At 41.8% G+C, this 20,298-nt stretch overlaps 1 protein-coding gene across 1 annotated transcript in view; it reads left to right on the plus strand.

Moving 5' to 3' along the window:
• The window catches only part of LRGUK (leucine rich repeats and guanylate kinase domain containing), a 103,871-nt gene that overhangs the window by 65,816 nt on the left and 17,757 nt on the right, over positions 1–20,298 (plus strand). Inside the window, exon 16 of the mRNA XM_035021137.1 lies at positions 13,297–13,436. Coding sequence (XP_034877028.1) covers positions 13,297–13,436 — 140 coding nt within the window. The remainder of the gene's footprint in view (positions 1–13,296; positions 13,437–20,298) is intronic.

The raw sequence follows: 20,298 nt of genomic DNA on the forward strand, positions 1-20,298 counted from the left end.
CCTTGCCTTGCCTTGCCTTGCCTTGCCTTGCCTTGCCTTGCCTTGCCGTGCCCTTCCCTTCTCTTCCCTTCCCTTCCCTTCCCTTCCCTTCCCTGGTAAGCTGATTATTCCTCATAGAGCTCCCAGTTTCTTGAAGAGGACTTCCGTTAAACAAGCAGGACTTCCCCTGGCTTAGATGTCCTCCCTCTAGTTTCCACCATCAAAAGCAGCACTGGCCTCTCTAAGCTGTGGAAGTTTTAAATCTCATTCGCTTAAAAATTGTTCTTGCCACTCTCAGAACCATTTTGGTTCTGTGAATCAGTCTCTTTATGTTTATTTACTGAAGTTCATGATTTCAATTGACTAAGATTGTTCTACTTACTACTAAATAAGAGAATTCTAGGCACCTAGTATCCCCAAGGGGAAGGAACAGTTATAATTCTTCTCTATGTGTAATTTTATTCTTTTCAAGGGCCTATGTGCATCAGGAAAGGAAAAGGTATTTTTTGGTTGTTGTTATTTCTAAAGTTACTTAGTTCTATAGTATGTGCTAAGATGTTTCTAGCTAACTTCTTTTTATATCAAAGCAGGAGCTCCCTCTAGCAAGAAGACCCCCTCTGGGGTGCCGGCACACCTGGTCCCATCCCCAAGGCGCTTGGCGACACTGCAAGCAGATGGCCAGATAACAGAGGCTCTCTCTGGAATGCAGATTCATGCACAGGTCCCTGAGCATCAGAACCCAGCCCCCTCCCAGAATCAAGAGCTGGCTCAGGCGGGAGCAACCCATCAAGAAGAATTTTCTCCCAGTAGCCATGTCAGTACTGAGCCTCCTCCACAGCCCAGCTCATCAGCACTTGGTATTTCCCAGCAGGTCCAAGACTTATCCCCAAACCAGAAGGAAGGGGATGTTCAACAATTGGATCTTTCTTCAAAAATAGTAACGACAGATCTCCCTGAAAATGAGTCACAGACATCTGAGGCAAAAGCAGGTAAAATAGGGCAGCCTTCCATCGTTCCTTCCCAAGGGCCTTCTCAGCACCCTGACCCACCTCTAGCTCACAGCCCTCAGCCGGACCAGGATGAGGAATCAGGGGAGGCCAAGGTGACCTCCACTGGCCCTCCCCCATCTGAGGCTCCCCAGGAGTCTGGCCCAACATCCCTCAGCCCCCAGAGAACCCAGGATGAGGAAACTGAGTCAGCCGATCTGCCACCCAGCAGTACCCCTTATGAGCCTCCAAGAGACTCTTCCCACCCTAATGGGGCCAAAACACCGGGACCATCTCCAGAAGATTCTCAACAACTTCTAGAGGAGGGAACCCCCAAAGGAGAATTTGTTCGGGTTAGCACTCCTTACCCAGAATTGCCACGTCCTCAGGATTCAACAGGTATCAAACAGACCCAGGACAGGAAAGACCCAATGACTTTGCTTCCCAGAAGCCGCCTGGCTCCCACCAGGCTGCCCCAGCCTCAGGTCCTTGCTCCACTCCAGAGTCGGAGGCCCACACCCAAACTCCTCTCACCCAGTAGGGAGGAAGCTTTAGGAACAGCCTCAGATCAAATCATGATTCCCTCCCCCGGGCCTCCACTAGCTCAGGAAGGAGACCCCGGTAAACTTCCTCCCATCAGCCCTCCCCATTCCAAACCACCACAAAATCTGAGCCCCCATCTGGACCACAGTCCTCAGCAAGTCCAGGAAGAAAAGGTCAGGGAGGTGAAACTCCCTCTTATCAGCGCCCCCATCCAGGAGCACATGCCACAGCCCGCTCCCCATCTGCCCCAGGAAGAGGAGGCCCAGGTGGTTAGGCTCCCACAAATTCCCACTTCCTTCTCTGAACAGCAGCTGCCTCAGAACATAGGGCCTCGCCATGATTCGAGGCCTGCGAAGGAAAGGCAAGCTCCAAAAGCAGGCCACGCCTCCAGCAAGAAGACTTCAGATGTGCGGGCCTTACCCCAAAACCAAGAGCCAGTGCAGCAGACAGAAGCTAGGAAAAAAAAAACTCCCTATCCAAAGAGAGACAACTAAAGGACCAGGGCATCTGAAAAAGGCACCGCCTAGAAGCCATCAGACAGCCTTGCAGCCAGAATCCCAGAGTAAGCTGACTCCCCCAAAGGTACCAGACCACCCTAATCCCAGCCCGTCTCTGAGTCCTCAGGGGAACCAGTGGAGAAAAGCCCACACACCAGAAATTCCTGAGCCACCCCACGCTGAACCATTGCCTAAGGATCCCCAATTACAAGAAGAGAAACAGGTAAAGGTACATTCTTCCAGAAAAAAGGCCCGTGCCAACCTCCCCCCAGATGACCTGGTTCAGAAGGTAGCTATGTCCAAAAAAGGAGCATCCTTGAAAAAAGAGAATTCTGGAGGATTGTCTCAGGAAAATAAAGCTACCCTCAGTGGCGGTCAACCAACTCAGAAGGGTCGGCCCCTGCCCAGGAGACCTCTCCAGAGTGAAATGTCCTCTGCAGAGTCAAGACCAGATGATTCTGCTCCTAGACAGCATCGGAGGAGAAACGAAGAGGCTCATAAAAGCGGAAGATTTCAGAAGAGAGAGACTGCTTTGGATTCCCCAGAGCAGGCCTCCACCCAGCCCATCACAGGGACGCAAGCCCGAAAGGGGACCAGTCAGACTGGAGAGAGGTCTGTCCAAAGGGACAGGGCTTCCAGGCAGCAAGCCAGAGACAAACACAGCCGGAAACATGGCGGAGCACCAAAGGACAGAAGCTCTGCCGCACCCCAGAATCAGGTGTCCGCTGAGGAGCAGGGCAGCTGGAAAGGAAGACTGCGAGCTAGGGGCAGTCAGAGCCCCAAGGTTTAAGCCATCCCTGGAGCACTGGGTCTTTAACGTCTGTGTGCCCTGGAGGCAGTGCTGTCACAGAAAGGACAGTGATGGCCAGGGCACTATGAGCCCATATACCAGCTTCCTTCTGCCATCCCACGTAAGCATGGGGGGTGGTGGGCACCTAGAAGGTTCTTAGAAGGCAGCTAGTCTGCAGATTCTTGTGGGGTTGCCACTGTAGCCTGGAAGAGCAGCCCCTTGGGGGGGGGGGGTACACCACTGCGGCCAGCGATAGAGCTGGTCTTAGAGATTGGTGTCACCAGGGAGCCTCCGTGTCTAGACTCGCATGAATTCCAATATGCGTTCCAACTCTGGCCGAAGCAATGTCACGTTGCCATTGTTTTTGTTGAATTCATTAGGAAAACTCACTTCTAGATGAGAAAAGTGTGACATGCCTCTCGCCTTATCAAGGGATCCAGAAGGAGAACTCTGAGAAAGGAAGCCTCTGCAGTTTCTGGGTCTTGGTCACTCTGGCAAAGATTCTAGACCTGCGGTTAATTTGTGGGAACAAGTTCTTTGCACACGGGACCCTGTGATTGATGAGTGCTTCGGATTTGTGTTGGCACGTGTGACCTGAAACTTACTTTTGCTGGAAATGTATTTCAAACTGAATACCTTCCTTTTCTCTCCAAATAGTAACCTCATGTAAATTAGCCCATGCCTTCATTATGCCAAGCCACCTGGTTGAATCAGTTAAAAGGGTTAGTGGGGAGAAAATGGAGGGGAATCAGTTTTCCTTTATCGATTCACACCATCAGGATTCATTTGCTGACAAGTTACTGGGGTCCAACCTGAGCCAGCTTATGGGAATCTACAAGAAGGGAGTGGGGTATCTCCTACAACCAAACTGTGGGGAGGGCGGAGGTATAGCAGAGCCTCAGAATTGGGGACCAGTTATTGAACATAACCCAGACTCTCATCATCCCCAGTATTTTCTGTCATCAACTGCACTCTCGTCATTTCTCTGTTTCTTTCTCCATGGTGGCTCCTTTTGATTCAGACAGTCTACATCGAAGTTTCTGCACATGGCAAGGAACATGGCCACCAGTACCTCTCAAGTCTTACATCTGGTTTTACATGTGGCAGCTCCCACTACTAGAAAGGGATTAATTTACATGTTCCTTAATCATAAAATTTAAAAAAAAAATTCAGGGAAAGATACCAGTTGGCTTGGCTTGGGTCCGGTGCTCATCCTTAAACTAATCAATCTACTCTGGGCAGAGACAGGGTCCCAGACACGTAACCATTGGGTCCCCCTCCTCGAGTACATGGCAACTGCATTCCTGGAAGGCAGTAATTATGAGTAAAGCAGCCAACCCAAGATTTGGCTCTTAGAGAGTTACAAGCTATTTATTGAGTGCTTACTATGTATATAGCAGCATCTGAAGCTGTGTTTGGCATCTTATATTTAAAAAATAGAAAAAAATTGAGGACTAAATACCCGTATAAATGGATCTTACCATATACGAAAGGTATGTGTCCACGAAATTGTATGTATGGCAGATGTTATTTCAAGTTCAGTAGAGGAAATTGACATTTTTAAAATCCAGGATGCAGGAATCCCCTTGTAAAATGAAGAGCCTATGTTATGCCAGTAATTACCCTTTGCTTTATCTGGTTTGTCAAAGATGACAGTAATAAGGTGAATGTTTTTTAACATAACTTATTTTTATTGCGTTAGTTCAGTCATCCAACAAGCATTGACTGAGCGCCTATGTGCCAGACACTGTGCTAGTTGCTGGACGTACGTAGCGTTGATGAGACACCCAAGGAGCTCTCTCTCTTACCCAGGGAGACAGATAAGAGAGTTCAATACACCACCATGTGATTGGGGCAGCTGGAAGCCCCACTGCACACCGGGCCAGGTTTAACATCAGATGGACAGGCAAACCCATTTATTAACTTTTCCAGTATGCCCTAAGGATACCAAGGAAGGACACTGAATCCAGCCTGGGATGGGAGAATTGGATCAGAAAACACTTCCAAGAGGAGGTCATCTTTCAGCCAAGTCATCAAGGTTGCAAAATGAGAATGATGGGAGAGAGCGAAGGTTTTTTCGAGGAGGGAACAGCATATACTAGGCATGGCAGTAAGAACAGACACAGCATTTCTTCTAAGGACCCAGATGTCAGGAGAGCTGTAGGTATCTGTAGGTCCAGAGGGCGTTTTGTGCTATGCAAATAACGAGTTTGGAAACTTGATCTAACAATGGGGAGCCATTGAATAGTTAAATTTTTATCTTAGAGACGCGTCTAGAGTTGGTATGGAGGATAAATTTAAGATAGTCAATACAGACGGGGTAGGAAGGATGACTGGGAAACTATTGCAATAGTCCTAACAAGATGGTAAGGGCCTGAAATAAGGCACTGTGGCAGGAATGGACAGATTTCAGGAAGTATCTGGATTGGACGTGGGGAGGGGGGAGGACCGACGTGAAAAAAAGGAAGAAAATTAGGATAACCACCCCTTGTTTTATGAGTCATGAAGGGTGCATTTCAGAGGCGCCGATACCTCACTTAGGTGAGAACTTAAGAAAAATGCATGGTTTCCTCCTCAGGCAACTTGTTCTGAGACTCCTTAAGGCATTCGGGTTTGCATTTTTATTAGGGTGCTGAAGGGAAGTGAAAAGCCAGGTTTCCCTTTGTTTGACTTAGAGGAAGCTCTAGCTCCCTTCCCGGGTGTTCGTGATGGTATAAAGTTTGTGTTTTGGATAGTGTATCAAAATGTCCTAGGTTCAGTGCAACTGGGCAACACTTTGTTTATAGTCCAAGAAAGGGAGTAGCAAAAATCATTGACGCCTCTGTGGTGGGAGGATTTTACTGCTATTATTGATTTTCTCAGTGTAATGGTAACTTCTGCTTTTTAGCTGTATAAGAATTGTCATTTTCCATCTACGTTTACAAAGTTCACATCACTTCCATTTGCTGTATTCCTCAGCAAAGTGATCTTTATGGGAAAGCAGAAAACATGGCAGACTTAGTCCCTCTATTAGCTAATATGATTTCTAGCTTTTTAAAGTCCAGCAGCTCGTATTGAAATCAACCGAGATAATAGTTCCACTGGGCATAAGAGCCTTCTTCAAATATTTAAAGAGCTAAATCAGTTATTTTCAAGCCTCAAAAGAGAATTGGAACAAAGGACACGATCAGATAATTCACAAAAGAGGAGAGAAAAATGGCCAAAATACATGTCAAAAAGCTTTTAGCTTTCACCACTTCTATAAGTTAAAATGGATTAGATTGTGGGGGGTGCCAAACTGGCAAAGATGGAAAGCAAATTAATGCCTATTCTTGGTGAGGTTAAGGGGAAACAGGCTTTCTGTGTCATCACTGAGAAAGTAAGCTGGTATAACTTTTGGGGGGACAGTTGAACAATATCTGTCAGAGCCTTTAAATTTTGCCTATCTTTAACCTAGTAACTCTAATCTACGACTTACCACAAGGAAGTAACTGACATAGAAGGATGTTCCCATTAATATCTTTATAATAAAATCTGGAAATAATATAGCCACCCAATGGGGTTTTAAAAATAAGTTATGGAAAAGTTATGGTATAGCTATATGCTAGAACGCTATGTTGCCATTATAATCATGTTGTAGAAGAATATAGAGAAGAGGAAAATATTTGTTACATATTAAGGAGAAAACAGGTTAAGGAGGTAGAACCAGTATGGTTCCAGTTGTGAGTTCTGGGTTGTCATATTATGAATAATTTTTATTTTCTCACTTATGCTTTTTAGTATTTTCCAAATTTTCTTTTTTTTTTTTTATGATTTTATTTATTTATTTGAGACAGAGAGAATGAGAGAGAGGGCACATGAGAGGGGGGAGGGTCAGAGGGAGAAGCAGACTCCCTGCTGAGCAGGGAGCCCGATGCGGGACTCGATCCAGGGACTCCAGGATCATGACCTGAGCCGAAGGCAGTCGCCTAACCAACTGAGCCACCCAGGCGCCCAGTATTTTCCAAATTTTCTACAACGAACCTGTGTTTATTTGGGAAAGGTTACATAGAATCAAATTCACATATATGAAAATCTGTCCTGTGAAAGAGCAACCTTATGTTCTATTTCAATTTGGCATAATGAGGAACTTTCTAAAAGTTAGAAGTCATGTTCAAAGGAACAAATAGGCTTTCTTTAGAACTTAGAAGCTCTGTGTTGGGAATCTTACAAGAAGCCTTCCTATGTCGGGTGATCAGTTGGGCTGGATAAAATTTAAGGTTCCTTTTATGATATGATCCATTTACTACACCTGGCTCTACCTAATTTTTAAAAATGCTGGTCATAACCTACGAAATGGATTCCACAATTTAGTTTGCAACCTACAGTTTGGAAACCCCTGCGCTGAGCTCTCTGGAGCTTTGCTCTGGTGCTGTTCCTAGAGGCCTGCTCATGAGATGCTTCCCTGATCTGATAACTTCATGTGTAATGGGATGGGTTGACATATGATTTATGCTGAATTCCTTTCTGGGACAATAGCAAGGATCCAGTGGATTGGCAGTTATGCTCTTTGTCAGTATTAGGGCTCCAGAGAAGATATGTCCAAAATTCTTATGCATAAAAATTAAGTTCTTATGTAAAGCAAAAAAAAAAAAATCTTGATCAGTAGTATTTTCAGCAATAAGTACTTAGCTGACTCCCTTTCCTTTTGCTCCATGACAACCCTGAAATCATCTTGTTAACATAAAAGATCCTCCAAATTCCACTTTAGATAATTGCGCTATTTATACAGTCTCTAGCACAATATGTTCATAAATGAATTTAATTGATTGCTTAGTTCAATCTGAAAGACATAATTCTAGAAATCACTTTTTTTGTTTGACCAGGCGTTCAGAAAAGAGGATAAGAAGAGCCTACCCATTTCTTTGTGTTGATGATAGATAAATAATGTCAGACCACCAAATCTTTCATCTCCAAGGTGATTAGGAGAGTGAGGGAATGATTAGCGAAAGCTGGAGGCTTTTTTTTTTTTTTAAGTTTGTAACCTTAGAAATTCATAATTTCAAATAACACTAACAGTCAAAATAATCACTAGAAATGCCAACACTGTGTACCGTTTAGCTGTGTGACCTGAGCAAGTTACAGAGTTCTCATGTAGAGATAATAACAGTACCTACCTCAAGATTATTGTGAGGAGTAAATGAGTTTGAGTTAATAAATTGAAAGACAATGTCTGGCACATAGTAAGTGTGTATAGGAGTATTAGTGTTAACATGTAAGCAGCAAAAAAAAATTTAAACATAGCATTTTATCATTAATTGGATTTAAGAACCGTTCAAACTAGGTAGAAATGTTTGGCAAATAGGTTGGTCTTCTCTGAAAATCCTTTTAAAAACTTTCACAACCTTGATCAAATTAAGGAGCTTAAACAGAATTAGAATAATGTTGGGAAGAAATTGTAGTTGAGCAACATGTTACCGAGATCAAGAGATTGTTTCATAGACATTCACGTGCAGCATTGCAGTTTGGAGAAGTGAGTCGGGAAACATCAGCTCTAGGGCTATTATGAAATTTACTTGTGATACACACATGAAAGGCTTGTCACGGCACCTGGCACATAGTGCATGCTCAATAAATGCTATCTATTGTTTTTACTACTGTTATTTCTTTATTGATAAAGTCAAAGCCATTTATATTCTGCATTTCAAATTGGTTAGATAATAAGTGCTGTCAAGTTATTTAACTCGGAATCAAATACCAGATAGTGGGCATTCTGTTTTCCTTTTGCGGTGGGTTGAGACCAAGACTGACTTCTACAAGCTACCCAATTTTAAAGACCCTCAGTTTCCCCCGACAAAGGAAAGTGAACAAAGACCTCCCCCCCCGCCAAAAAAAAGTCTTTCGTAGAGGAATTGACCAATGAAGTAACATCTTTGAAAAAGCTGTTCTTGAAGGATGATCCCTTAGGAAGCACCTTGCGCTTGCCAGAGGTGGGAGTTTAGGATTGGGTGGAAGTCTCATTACCAGCCTCATTATCAAACATGTTACTTAAAGGGGAAGAAGGCTTTCCTGTGTATCCCAGCTCCCTGAATGTTTCTTTCCTATTTCCTGCTTCTCCTTTCTCTTGCCCAAGTGCTGTACGTATGCAGATCTTATGTATCAAGTTTCCAGTCTTGAGATTTGCCTGTCCTATATCTTATCTCCTCCAAAGCGTCAATTAACTACTTCATGATAAACTCATCCATTAAAAAACCCCCACAAAATTCAGGGTACTATTGTTACATGTTTTATTTTATTTTATTTTATTTTTAAGTTATATATGTATTTATTTTTAAGTAACCTCTACACCCAGGGTAGGGCTCGAACTCAAAACCCTGAGATCAAGAGTCTCACGCTCCACCAACTAAGTCAGCCAAGCACCCCTGTTATATGTTCTAATTAGGACATTCTCAATGCAGGGACCGAATATTGAGCCCATTAGTTCAGCTGTACTGAGGAGATTTCAGTGTGAAATTCAATGAAAAGAAACTTTTTTTTTGTACCTCATTCTGTCTGTGTGAGAATATACATTCATATGCTTTCCTTTGTCTTGATATAGACTCTGTTTAACTAGCTGATTATCCTTTGATTAGAAACTCAAGAACAGAGCACTTTACTGTTAGAATGATTTAATAAGTGTATTCATTTTATCATGTATAACATGAACATTATTACTTTATTTCCTTGGATTTGGTAGCTTTCCACTATAAAAGCTTATTTTGCTATGGAAAATTATTATGGCTATTATGTGAAATTTTAGTTGCTTTTATTCCTTACTTGGAAGCACAGATAGACAAGACTTTCAAGATTTAATTCTGCCCTAGAAAAATAGCTTCTTTCAGAACTTTTAGTTTTGTGATACTTCCCAATGAACTGAGCTTTCCTTTAATTTTCCACTAAAATTATGTAGCTCTCATTAAAAATAAATACTGTATCACAGATTATTGTGCATTAATTTGGTTTTGGCCTTTTTTATGGTTACGTATTTCAGTATTTACTCCTTTACAGTGATTTTACAAGTATATTTTATATGTATATGGGTTTATTCATGGTAGGGATAAATTACTCTCTCTAGTTTAAAAAAAAACAAAAAACAAAAAAACCTCACTATTACCTAATAAACATGTGTTGTTTGTTTTTAAACCCCATTTGAGTTGGGGGTGGGGGGAAATGAACGATTCTGAAACCATCCAGTTATTTGAGAACTTTTGTTTGGAAATTAAAGCCTGTTTCCAAGTCATACATCTCCCGTGGTTTTCAAAGAGAGACAAATTCCAGTTGATTGATTTTTTCCCCAGGGTTTTATTTAAACATTAAAAAATATATGTTTACAAGTGTTTAGTCTCATATTTTTGAACAGGAAAATGACTTAGTTGCTTTGCTATATAACTAATCTCATTAATATAGAAACATTGGTTATTAAAGTAGGGATTTTTGTTTCTCAAAATATTCGCAGTCTGATTCCCAAATTCTAATGTTATTCCTAGTTATTGACATGGATATGTGGCCGCATGCCGGTTTTGTATTTCCTCCTTTGTGCAAGAAAAGGCCTTGTTTTGTCTGTGTGATGGCATGATATTAAATATATGCTCAACATGTTTTATTCTTAGGTACATGGCTTGTACTGCATTTGTTATTTAGTTTGGATTCTATGCTGCTTCTTTTAAAAAGTTTTATGCAAATTATTTTAATTCACTTGACTGCAAAGGGATAGAAGTCTAAATAAAAGGTCTAAGCTACTTAGAACTAATTTGAGATGTACTTCCACTTGTTCCGGGTAATTCATTTATATTTTCATGCATTTAATAATGATACTAATCTATAAAATAACTTTAAAATCTGTCATGCGTCATTAAATTCATTTGTGTTTCATTTAACTAGCCTTTATACTGAGGGACTTGGTTGTTTTTGTGGACTGTAATTTATATTTTTTAACGTTGCCTCAAGGTTGTCTTTAATGTAGGTACTTTGAAAAAGATATGTTAAACTTTTGTTGCAGGGTATTATAAGAGTGGTAATTATATATATAATTGAGAAGCAGGATCCCTGTCCATTGATGTATTAAGACATTAGTAACTGTTTTAAGAACTGTATGAAACTCTTCATTATAGGAGTCCAAGTCATTAAAGTGGTGGCATTACAAGATAGTTTAATAGTAATGTAAACACATTATCTTTATCCAAAATGTTTTATTGTTGAGAAACCATAAAGACATAAAATTGTTGGAATTATAGCTCCATTGTATCATCAGATTGAACTTGACTTGTTTACACCATGGTACAAATTGCTGATGTCTCAGAAAGTAGAAAAAGGAACCCTGACACATAGACTGGAAATTTTTGTGGAAATTCTCTCAATGAATATAGCTTCCATTTCTTTAATTTTTATCTTAACTTTTCTCAAATTCATCTGGTCTTTTTCACAGTGCTTTTGGTTCTTAGAGTCCCATCAAGAGGACAAGTATTTTCCCTCTTTCCTCTTTTTAAATGATCACAGGCTCCATCATCTCCATCCCATCCCCCACCCCTTGCTTCAGCCCTTTCCATTCTTTAATTCAGTTAGGCATGCTCCTGGGTCTTTATACAAAGCACCTCTTTCTGCATGATAGTGCTTTTGTCCCAGATAGTTGAATGCTTTTCTTGTGATTTAGTTGCCTGTCCGGATGTCACCCCCTCAGAGAGGACTTCTCTGACCATCATACCCTCTCTGGCTCTGGCTCCTTATTTGGCTTCCCATTCACTTCATTGCACAATACCGCCACCGATGGCATCTGATGTGGTGTCTGTCTCTGTCCAACCTGAGAATGTAATTCCCACAGCTCAGGACTTTGTCTACTGCCGTATCTCCAACGTCCAGAGCCCTAGCTGGCACATAGCAGGTACTCAACAAATATGGACTGAATGGCTTTTCCATCATGAAGATTTAACAAAGAAGGTCTCCACATGCGATTATCCCTTACTATCGCTGTGACTGTTAGAACCGTAGTTACCTCAGTGCTCCTCAGATTGCTCTGTTGCCTGGAATTCCTCGGGTGCGGACTCACTCGTCTGTTGTATCTTCTGAGTCTCTGTCTCTCTCTGTGTCTCTCTCTCTCAAGGCAGGTGTTGGGTTGTGGAGCTTTAGACTTTCTGACATGATTAAATATTTTGACTTGCCTACAAGTTTTTTCCTTTTCTTACTGGCCTGGGATTGCCACACAATCTGGTGGGAGTTTGAGTTCAGGTTCCATACCAGCACACAACACAGGATCAGAGGCCTGATTTTCCACAGGTGTTTCCACCCTCAGTCCAGGCAAGACTCCGTGTCCAGGCACAGTCTCTCGGTCCGTGGGCTGAGATTTCCAGACACCCCCTTTGTGGCTTCTCACCTTATCAAAGAGTCCAGGACTTCTGCATCAAGAACACAGGGACTGGCCTCTGTCAGTCCAGAAACCTCAGCCCCAGGAGCACTTGGACTTCTTGGCACCGATTCCCACTCTTCTGACTTGGAACCTTCACTTCCAGCACCTGGAAATTTTTCTTTCTTGGTTTCTCAGCAGTGCTATGTAGGCAAGACAAATTTCTGTTATATATTATCTAGTGTTTTCTTGTCTTTGGGTGAGGAGAGCTTCCCATGTCTGTTCAGTCAGCCATATTGACTGGTGGAGCATGTGGAAATAATTTATTTTGGCATTTTTAAATTTTTTATTTTAGCACTTTTAAAGCAATATTCCTGAAAGAGTTGATGCTCATATATATCCAAAAGCACTTACATCAGGGCTCTCTATGGATGAGCAGTAATAGAAATTTAGATTCTTTATATTCTAGGTCTCTGGATATTCTAGTGTTTTAAAGGAAACTTTCAGCATTATTTATGAATAAATTCTGTCAAACAGTGACCTCATCATCCATTCCATTATTTTTTTAAGTTTCTTCTCAGCGTTGCAGGTTTTCTTTCTAGCCTTTTAGGAGAATTTTGTCAAATGGAAAGTAATTATCAGTGTGACTTTTAAGTGTCTGGAAGGTATTGTATGTACCAAGATTTACTTCAGTTCCCTTCATAAGCCTGTGTTGAGAGCACCAAGTGTGGTCCCAGGACACGTCTACTAGGTGCTGTGGCCTGTCCTTACTATAATCAATAATAATTATTACCTTGTTTTCTAAGACATATTTTTATTTTATATTTTTAAAGTTTTTATTTATTTGACAGCACAGTAGGCAGAGCGGCAGGCAGAGGGAGAGGGAGAGCAGGCTCCCCGCTGAGCAGGGAGCCCTATGTAGGACTTGATCCCAGAACCCTGGGATCATGACCTGAGCCAAAGGCAGACGCTTAACTGACTGAGTCACCCAGGAGCCCCTAAGACATATTTTTGTTATCTTACTCTCAAGTTGAAATGCACAGACTTTAAGTATTTAGTTTGCTGTGTTTGGGACAATCCAGATACAAAAAATTTCCCTCACTTCAGGAACTTCCCTTATCCTATTTCATGCCTTTTATTTGTAAACTTTGCTTTCTTCCCTACCAGATATTAAGATATCTCCAATGAAATCTGAGGAGTTTTCTAGGAAGCTCTCCACTTCGAATTTGTGTGATTTCCTGGATTCTACAGACAGAAACTACTTTGTGAAATTATGGGCCAAACTTGCAGCCAAAAAAACCCCAGTGGTAAGGACTGGGGGGGGGAGCAGGGAGGGATAGAACCTCATCTGAGCATCACATGGCTCAGACCAAAAGGGGATTTGGGTATTTTGAGACTAAGTTTTGCCAAAACTCTTCTCTGGTATGAGCTGAAGACAAATTTTTAGCCTCTTTCTACACCTGTAGGAATAGACATGGGCTCTACAAAGAATATTCAGTGTAGCTTTTGTGAGTACCTTTCTCTAGCCCTTAGTTGAATACTCGGACACTCAGCTCTTTAGCAAGAATAGAAAAGGACTTTGACAGAACTAACGTGGTAAAATATGTATTTCAAGAGAAAACTGGCTTTCTTGTTGGGGTAAAATGTTAAGTGTTCTTGTGCTTAGCCTTCAAAATGAGTCCACTCAGAGGCCCTGTCTTATAACTTTGCAGCACTCAAGCCAGTCATATAACTGTCCCAACTCAGTTCTTGGACCACCCAGAAAAATTGATATGTGCGGGAGGATTGAGTGCAGAGTTGGCTCTGCATGCAGATTAGGTTGTGCTCATTTTCCATTTGTCATAGTTTTATAGGATGATCTGGGAGTATGAGGAGGCCTAAGTCATGGCCACTGCCACAGGACTTGCCTTTTGGTTGTCAACTCCTAGTTTGTGTTTCCTGAAGGCGAGGCTGTTGTCAGCAAATAATCACATCATACTCTAAAGTCAGAACCATAGGCGGTGGTCGAAAGAATCAGACTGGTTACTTCAGATGAAAAATCTTGGGCTGCAGAATACCCAGGCATAGCTCTGCGGTCTGCTCAGATTAAGTCCTACGATGCCAATGTTCAACGGGCAAGAAACAGATGCCCGATCAAGTCAGCTTAAGTAAGAGGTGGTGCCATAGAAAAAATGTAATGAGTGGCTTCACAGTGCATCATGAACAGGGATGAGATACAGACCTCACAGGTACTGCCCGGCACTGGAATGAACGAGTGAGGTGCTCGGATTTCTCTGCCTTCCAGAGGCATCAAGTTCCTGTCGTCTCTGCTCTTGATTCTCAAGTGTTCTGTGGTCCTCTCTCTCCTGGCCAGCCTCCTCCACTCACACAGGCTTCCCTCCCACGTAATTTGAGCTCATTCTCATGCACAGCAGCCCTGACTCTCCATTGCCTCTTGGCTCTGTGCTCCCAATTCCTGGTCACTTCTGTCTCTGTCATTCATACTGTGGGAGGCAAGAGGATCTAATTGGCCCAGCTGGACTTTTCAAGCCATTCCACAGAGATCATGTGAGACTGCTTGTCCAGTCACCTGTGGAAGGGCAAACAGCACGGGTACAGATCAGGGCTTCTTAGGAGGAACACAGGGTGGGTGTGCTCTAAACATTTATAAATAATATGAATTTGTACCATGATACTTAAGTGGCAGGAAATATCATATTGATTTATCCAAAATAGATCAATTCTGGAATTGTTGCCATCCACCAGGATCTGTGGGAAGTCAAATATCAGTCATGAAGAGTTGGGATCACTCCCATTCTTTGGATCAAGTTCAAGAACCCTGAGGGTTTCACCATCCTGGAAGACTGGGGAAGAGCCCCTGGTTTCCAGACCACCATGGTTACCATGGAGATGCCCCTGGTCTAAGAGCCTGAGTTCCACTCTGCGCCAGTGGCGCTGGTATTCTCCATATCCTCTACTACCAGTACCCTCGCCTAGTACCGACCCCTAGGGGGCTCCCTCTCCATGAGGAGCCTCTCAGCCTCTATCTTTCCATCCTGGGAAACCTCAGTTCTTTATGGGTCAGTCCCCCCCTTTCTCTCTACACTTGTTATCCTGTCCTTGGATAATATGGCTTTATGCTTGTTGGGGCTTAGACTTGCAAATATAGGTTCTTCTTTATGTCCCCAGGACATGGCATATCCATAGCGTAAATTCCAGAACAAATCCTTGGCCACTGTTATTCCTTCATGATAAAGTCTGTGTTCTGCCAACCAGAACCCCTCACATCCCACTTCTGCTGTCCTGCCGCACAGCCTCAACCCACTGATGAGCAACACACACCATTGATTTGCCATACCCCTCTGCCCGTTAGTGGGTAATCATGATTTATTTAAACATGACCAGTCTGAATTTCACCTGTTAGAGAAACTCCAGGCTTAAAGACAGCTTTTGTCTGGTCAAGGGCACTGAGGTATTTAGGAGCAAGAACAGAGGATAAAAGGAACAGAGATGGGGAAAAACAAAAAAACTCAGACACAAACAATGTGTTCTTAGCTATAATTCATGACCAATAATAATAATCAATCAATAATATTAATAATTCAGTATAAAATTAATGAAGAGTTTGGAGAAACTGGAGAGGGAAGAGTATGATAAAAAGGCAGTGTGATAGTACGAGGGGCCACCTTGGTGGTGGTCGACAGGGGAGGGGTGCAGGCATTGTGGTCAAGAGTAGTCTCATGAACTTATCCCCGGGGTCACTCCTTCCCTGCAGTCACCTCCCTGAGAAACTGTTCAGCCCCATAATCCAGGGCGTCCAGAGCCTGGTCTAGAACATCTCTTGTGTCCCCTGTTAGAGCATTAGCAGTGACTGATCCCCGATGGTAACAATGCTCAAAATCCTTGCAGCCTCCAGGTTCTGGGGTCTTTGCCCATCGGTGCTGGCAGAGATACGATGTAACAGCAGTTTCACAGAGAAGCAAATCAAATCCCCCAACAACCAACAGGTAGATACATTCTTCAGAAATAGGTGCAAAATACTAGATTGCTGCTGTCATATATATGGGGTAGAATGTGCCTAAGGTTATATTTAGTGCCTCATTTTCTTTTAAAGATGATGGATTCAATATTATTTTTAAATTTTAAGTACTTTTCAGATTTTAGGTTATTAACCTTTTGTGTAGCTGTTAACAATGCAAAATGAGCAACATGACAGCAGAAGCTTCAGAGAGACGTTATCATGTTATGTTAGAGAACATAAATAGCCTTTACACCGCATTTGTAATTTGGAAAGGGCTTTCATGTAAATTATCTCATGTACCTTTCGTTGCAACCCTTTGGAGAAGATGTTATTTTGCTCATTTTACTTTCCCCAACATAAATTTCCATGTATTTTTGAAAGCTTTTAGTGGATTGAAGAAAAATTGCAACTTCCTCTGTCAAAAACCTGTATCTTAAATTGTTCCCCCCAGAAAGTAGAAATTTTTGTGCCTTTTTTGGTGTCTTCACTGTAGATTTAATGTATTCATATTTACCTTTAGAAACTATCAAGAGAACCATTTGACAGTAATGGATGGGTGGAAATTTCCATCATCTAGGCTTTCTGAGTTCTGTTTCTCTGAAGCTCCTTCCCACTTAATTGAAGACAGTGTTCTTCCTCTCGGCATTCTTCCTCTCTGCTCAAATCTACCTCAAACTCCCTGTGCACGTGAGGTCTTTCTGTCTTATCCCATCCAAATATTCCACCCTTTCCTTATGCAGAGTTTCTAACTTCATGTATGTCAAGGTGTGATTACAAAATTTAAGGTGGATTATCTAGATAAATGTGAAAGACAAAGCAAGAATACTTCTACAAGATAATGTAAGAGAAGATTTTTATGACTTTGAGGCAGGTATAGATTCCTTAAATGTAATACAAAAAGCACTAATTACAAAGGAAAAGTTTAAAACATTGAGGAACATTAAAATTAGTAACATGTATTAAAAAAACAGTATTAAAGAGGAAAAAAGACAAACCACACAGAGGGGGGGTGATATTTATAATAAGTATAACAAAATGCTTTTATTTAGAATATATAAAGAACTTTTATAAGTTATTAAGAAAAAATAACTCATGGAAAAACCTCTTTACAAAGGATAATATCCAGATGGCCAATAATGATGTGAAGAGAGAGTCAACCTCATATCAGGAAATGCAAATTATAGCCACAGTAAGATACTGCTGCACTAAAAGTCTGAGCCGACTGTTAAGATGTGGAATAGTGGAAATTTTTATAAGACAACTGGTGGAAGGTTCAATTTGTACACTTTAGAAAGTAAGTGGGCATTATCCACTAAAGTTGAGCATACACATACCCTATGCCTCAACAGTGGGATTCCAATGGAAATGTGTGGCCATGTGCACCAAAATGTATGTGCAAGAATGTTCATAGTAGCCTTGTGCATAGTGGTCCTAAACTGGAAATTCAAGTGTCCACTAGCAGTAGATTGGCCAAGTAAAATTTTGAATATTCATACAGTTAAATATGTACAGTAATGAAAATGAACAAACTTTGGTCCATGAATGTCTCTCTCAAACATCCTGTTGAACCAAAGAATTCTTGACTCTAAAAGAGTACACACTATATGATTCTAATAATATATAATTTAAAAATTGGCAATACTAAACCATAATACTTAGGGATGCATATTTAGGTGGTAAAAGTATAACAAAGAAGTGGTGACCGTCACAGTCAGGAGAGTGCTTATCTCGGAAGAGGGAAGGAGGTGGCAAAGGTTGAAAAGGACGCAAGGGATGCTGGCACTTGGGGGTGGAGGAGGGCACCTGGTGTAGTGGAATGAGGGCCATTTGTCTGTTCACTAGCTGGACAAGCCTCAATGAGTTACTTAACCTCTCTGAGATTGGGTAGGATTTCCTGCAGCTTGAAAAATCAAGGGCAGTCTACAGGGTTTTAGTCCAAGGGTGATGCTGAAACCACAACCAAACAGGTGCAACTACATGATCAATCTGAAGGATTCGAAGAGAGTGAGGAATCCAGACCACAGCAGTAGAGCACATTAGGGTGAGAGCTTGCTAAGGGCTGAGACTTAGCTTCCTGTCCCCCTGGATATAAATCTGGGAAAAGGGACATAATGAGCTATGGGAGGTGTGGCCGTGGGGGAAAGTCGTGTCCATAGTCTGCGTGATGGTTCGTTGGAGGACGAGTGCATTCTGTCATTGCTAGTTGAGCAATCCCAGGAAGAGCCTTTGCTGTCATAGCCATCCTGTCTTTTCCCATATGCAGAGGACTCCCCTTCCCTCCCTTTCCCTCCCCTTCCCTTCCCTAACTCTTTCCCTTCCTTTCTTCTCACTCATTCATCTTCCCTTCTTCTCACATATCTTGAATTTGTTGAATTCCTACCATGTATAAGGATTAGATTTGCTTTTCAGTAGATAGCAGGTATTTGCTTGCTGGACCCTGTTCTAGACACTAGAACAAAGTGGAGCTGATCCCTGCCCTTATTGAATGGAACAGTCTGGTAGAGATGCCTCTGGTCTCCTCTCATCGGTGGGGTGAGGTCGGTGTCTCTAGCCCTTCTACCACTTCTTTCTTTGAGTAGAAGATGGGCTAATGGAGCATGCGACACACTCAGGATTACTGACGCCTAATGTACCAACAGCTATGTTTTGTTTCTCAACTGTGGGATCACTGGGACCCACATGGCTTGTCTCTGTTAGGAAGAAATATCCAAGAGTATTATTCTTTGTCTTCAAATCTGGAAAAACATCTGCTAACATCACTTTTCTTGCTTGTAACTCTAATAGTTTATCAATATCAAATACTTTCCATGAATATGACCATAATTTAATATGAGTTTAAATAGTAATAAAATATTCAGTGTATTTCCTTATTCCTTGCTTAATCAATCCTGTTGTTTCATTTCTTCTCTCTTCTTAGCTTAAATGGTACTTACTTTTCTGAACGACTCCCAGAGCATATTAATTTGAACATCTCTGAAAGATTCCTGGAGAACTGTAAAAAAAAATATTGATCAGCCTTACTTCTTAAATGCAATTTTCTTTTAAGGTTTGAGTAAAAAACAAAACAAAACAAACGCACGGCTCTTCTCTTACCATTGCAAAAAGTATGTAACAAACACTATCCAGTAAAAGGTTTTTATTTATATGACACATATACTATTGATTAAAGAAGTTGAAGTTCATGAGTTTTGTTATATATCACTGTGTTTTAGTTTCCCCTCACTGATAGCAACCCCATTTTGCATGGTTGGCTGCCTGGAAGGCTGAACATTCTTGCACATACATGATGGCTTAGTGAAGATTTTCTGCTCTGGAACTGTGACTAGATCTTTGCCTTCCAGAAGAAGCTTGATTTTCAACCTTCACTTGAACTTCAATTGTATCTGTTTCTTCAGCCAGGTCTTCTGACCTCCTTAGGGACCATCTTCACTCCTGGGGCAGACCAGCTTACTGAAAGCCATTTCTCCAGAAAAATTGCTGAATGGCTGATTCATTCAAAGCCACTTTAGCAAATGTGTGTGTGTGTGGCAGATTAGTGCAGTCCAATCCCATGAAGTAACTGAATGTATGAAGGCCAGTGAGAAGGTGGATCTGTGGTGACAAAATATTGGGCACCTAAATCTACTAAGCACCACTTCTTCTCAATACTGTGGGAGAGCTTAGCTCAGAGAGCTTGTCCAAGATCACACAGCTTAGCAATGTCAATTTTGATTCCAAAAGAAAAGTGCTTTCATCTACTCAGATGCATTTTTCAGCGCACGGCATTCACCAGATTTATTAGCTGGAATAATACTATAAAGAGATGCTCCTCTCATCTACCACCTGGCTACCAAGTGGCACAGATCATATAGGATCAGCTATCTAACTGCTTTTTTCTTTTTTTTTTTTTTTAAAGATTTTATTTTTATTTATTTGAGAGAATGAGACAGCATGAGAGGGAGGAGGGTCAGAGGGAGAAGCAGACTCCCCGCTGAGCAGGGAGCCCGATGCGGGACTCGATCCCGGGACTCCAAGATCATGACCTGAGCCGAAGGCAGTCGCTTAACCAACTGAGCCACCCAGGCGCCCCATCTAACTGCTTTTTTCAAGATAATGGTTTCCTATTATTCTCTGATGGTGACCAATTACTTTTTAAATATCATTTATGATCATTATGTTCTTGATTTGTA

Source organism: Mirounga leonina, unplaced genomic scaffold (genome assembly GCF_011800145.1).
Source record: "Mirounga leonina isolate KUSES-001 unplaced genomic scaffold, KU_Mleo_1.0 Mir_174, whole genome shotgun sequence".
Classification (NCBI taxonomy): Eukaryota; Metazoa; Chordata; class Mammalia; order Carnivora; family Phocidae; genus Mirounga; species Mirounga leonina.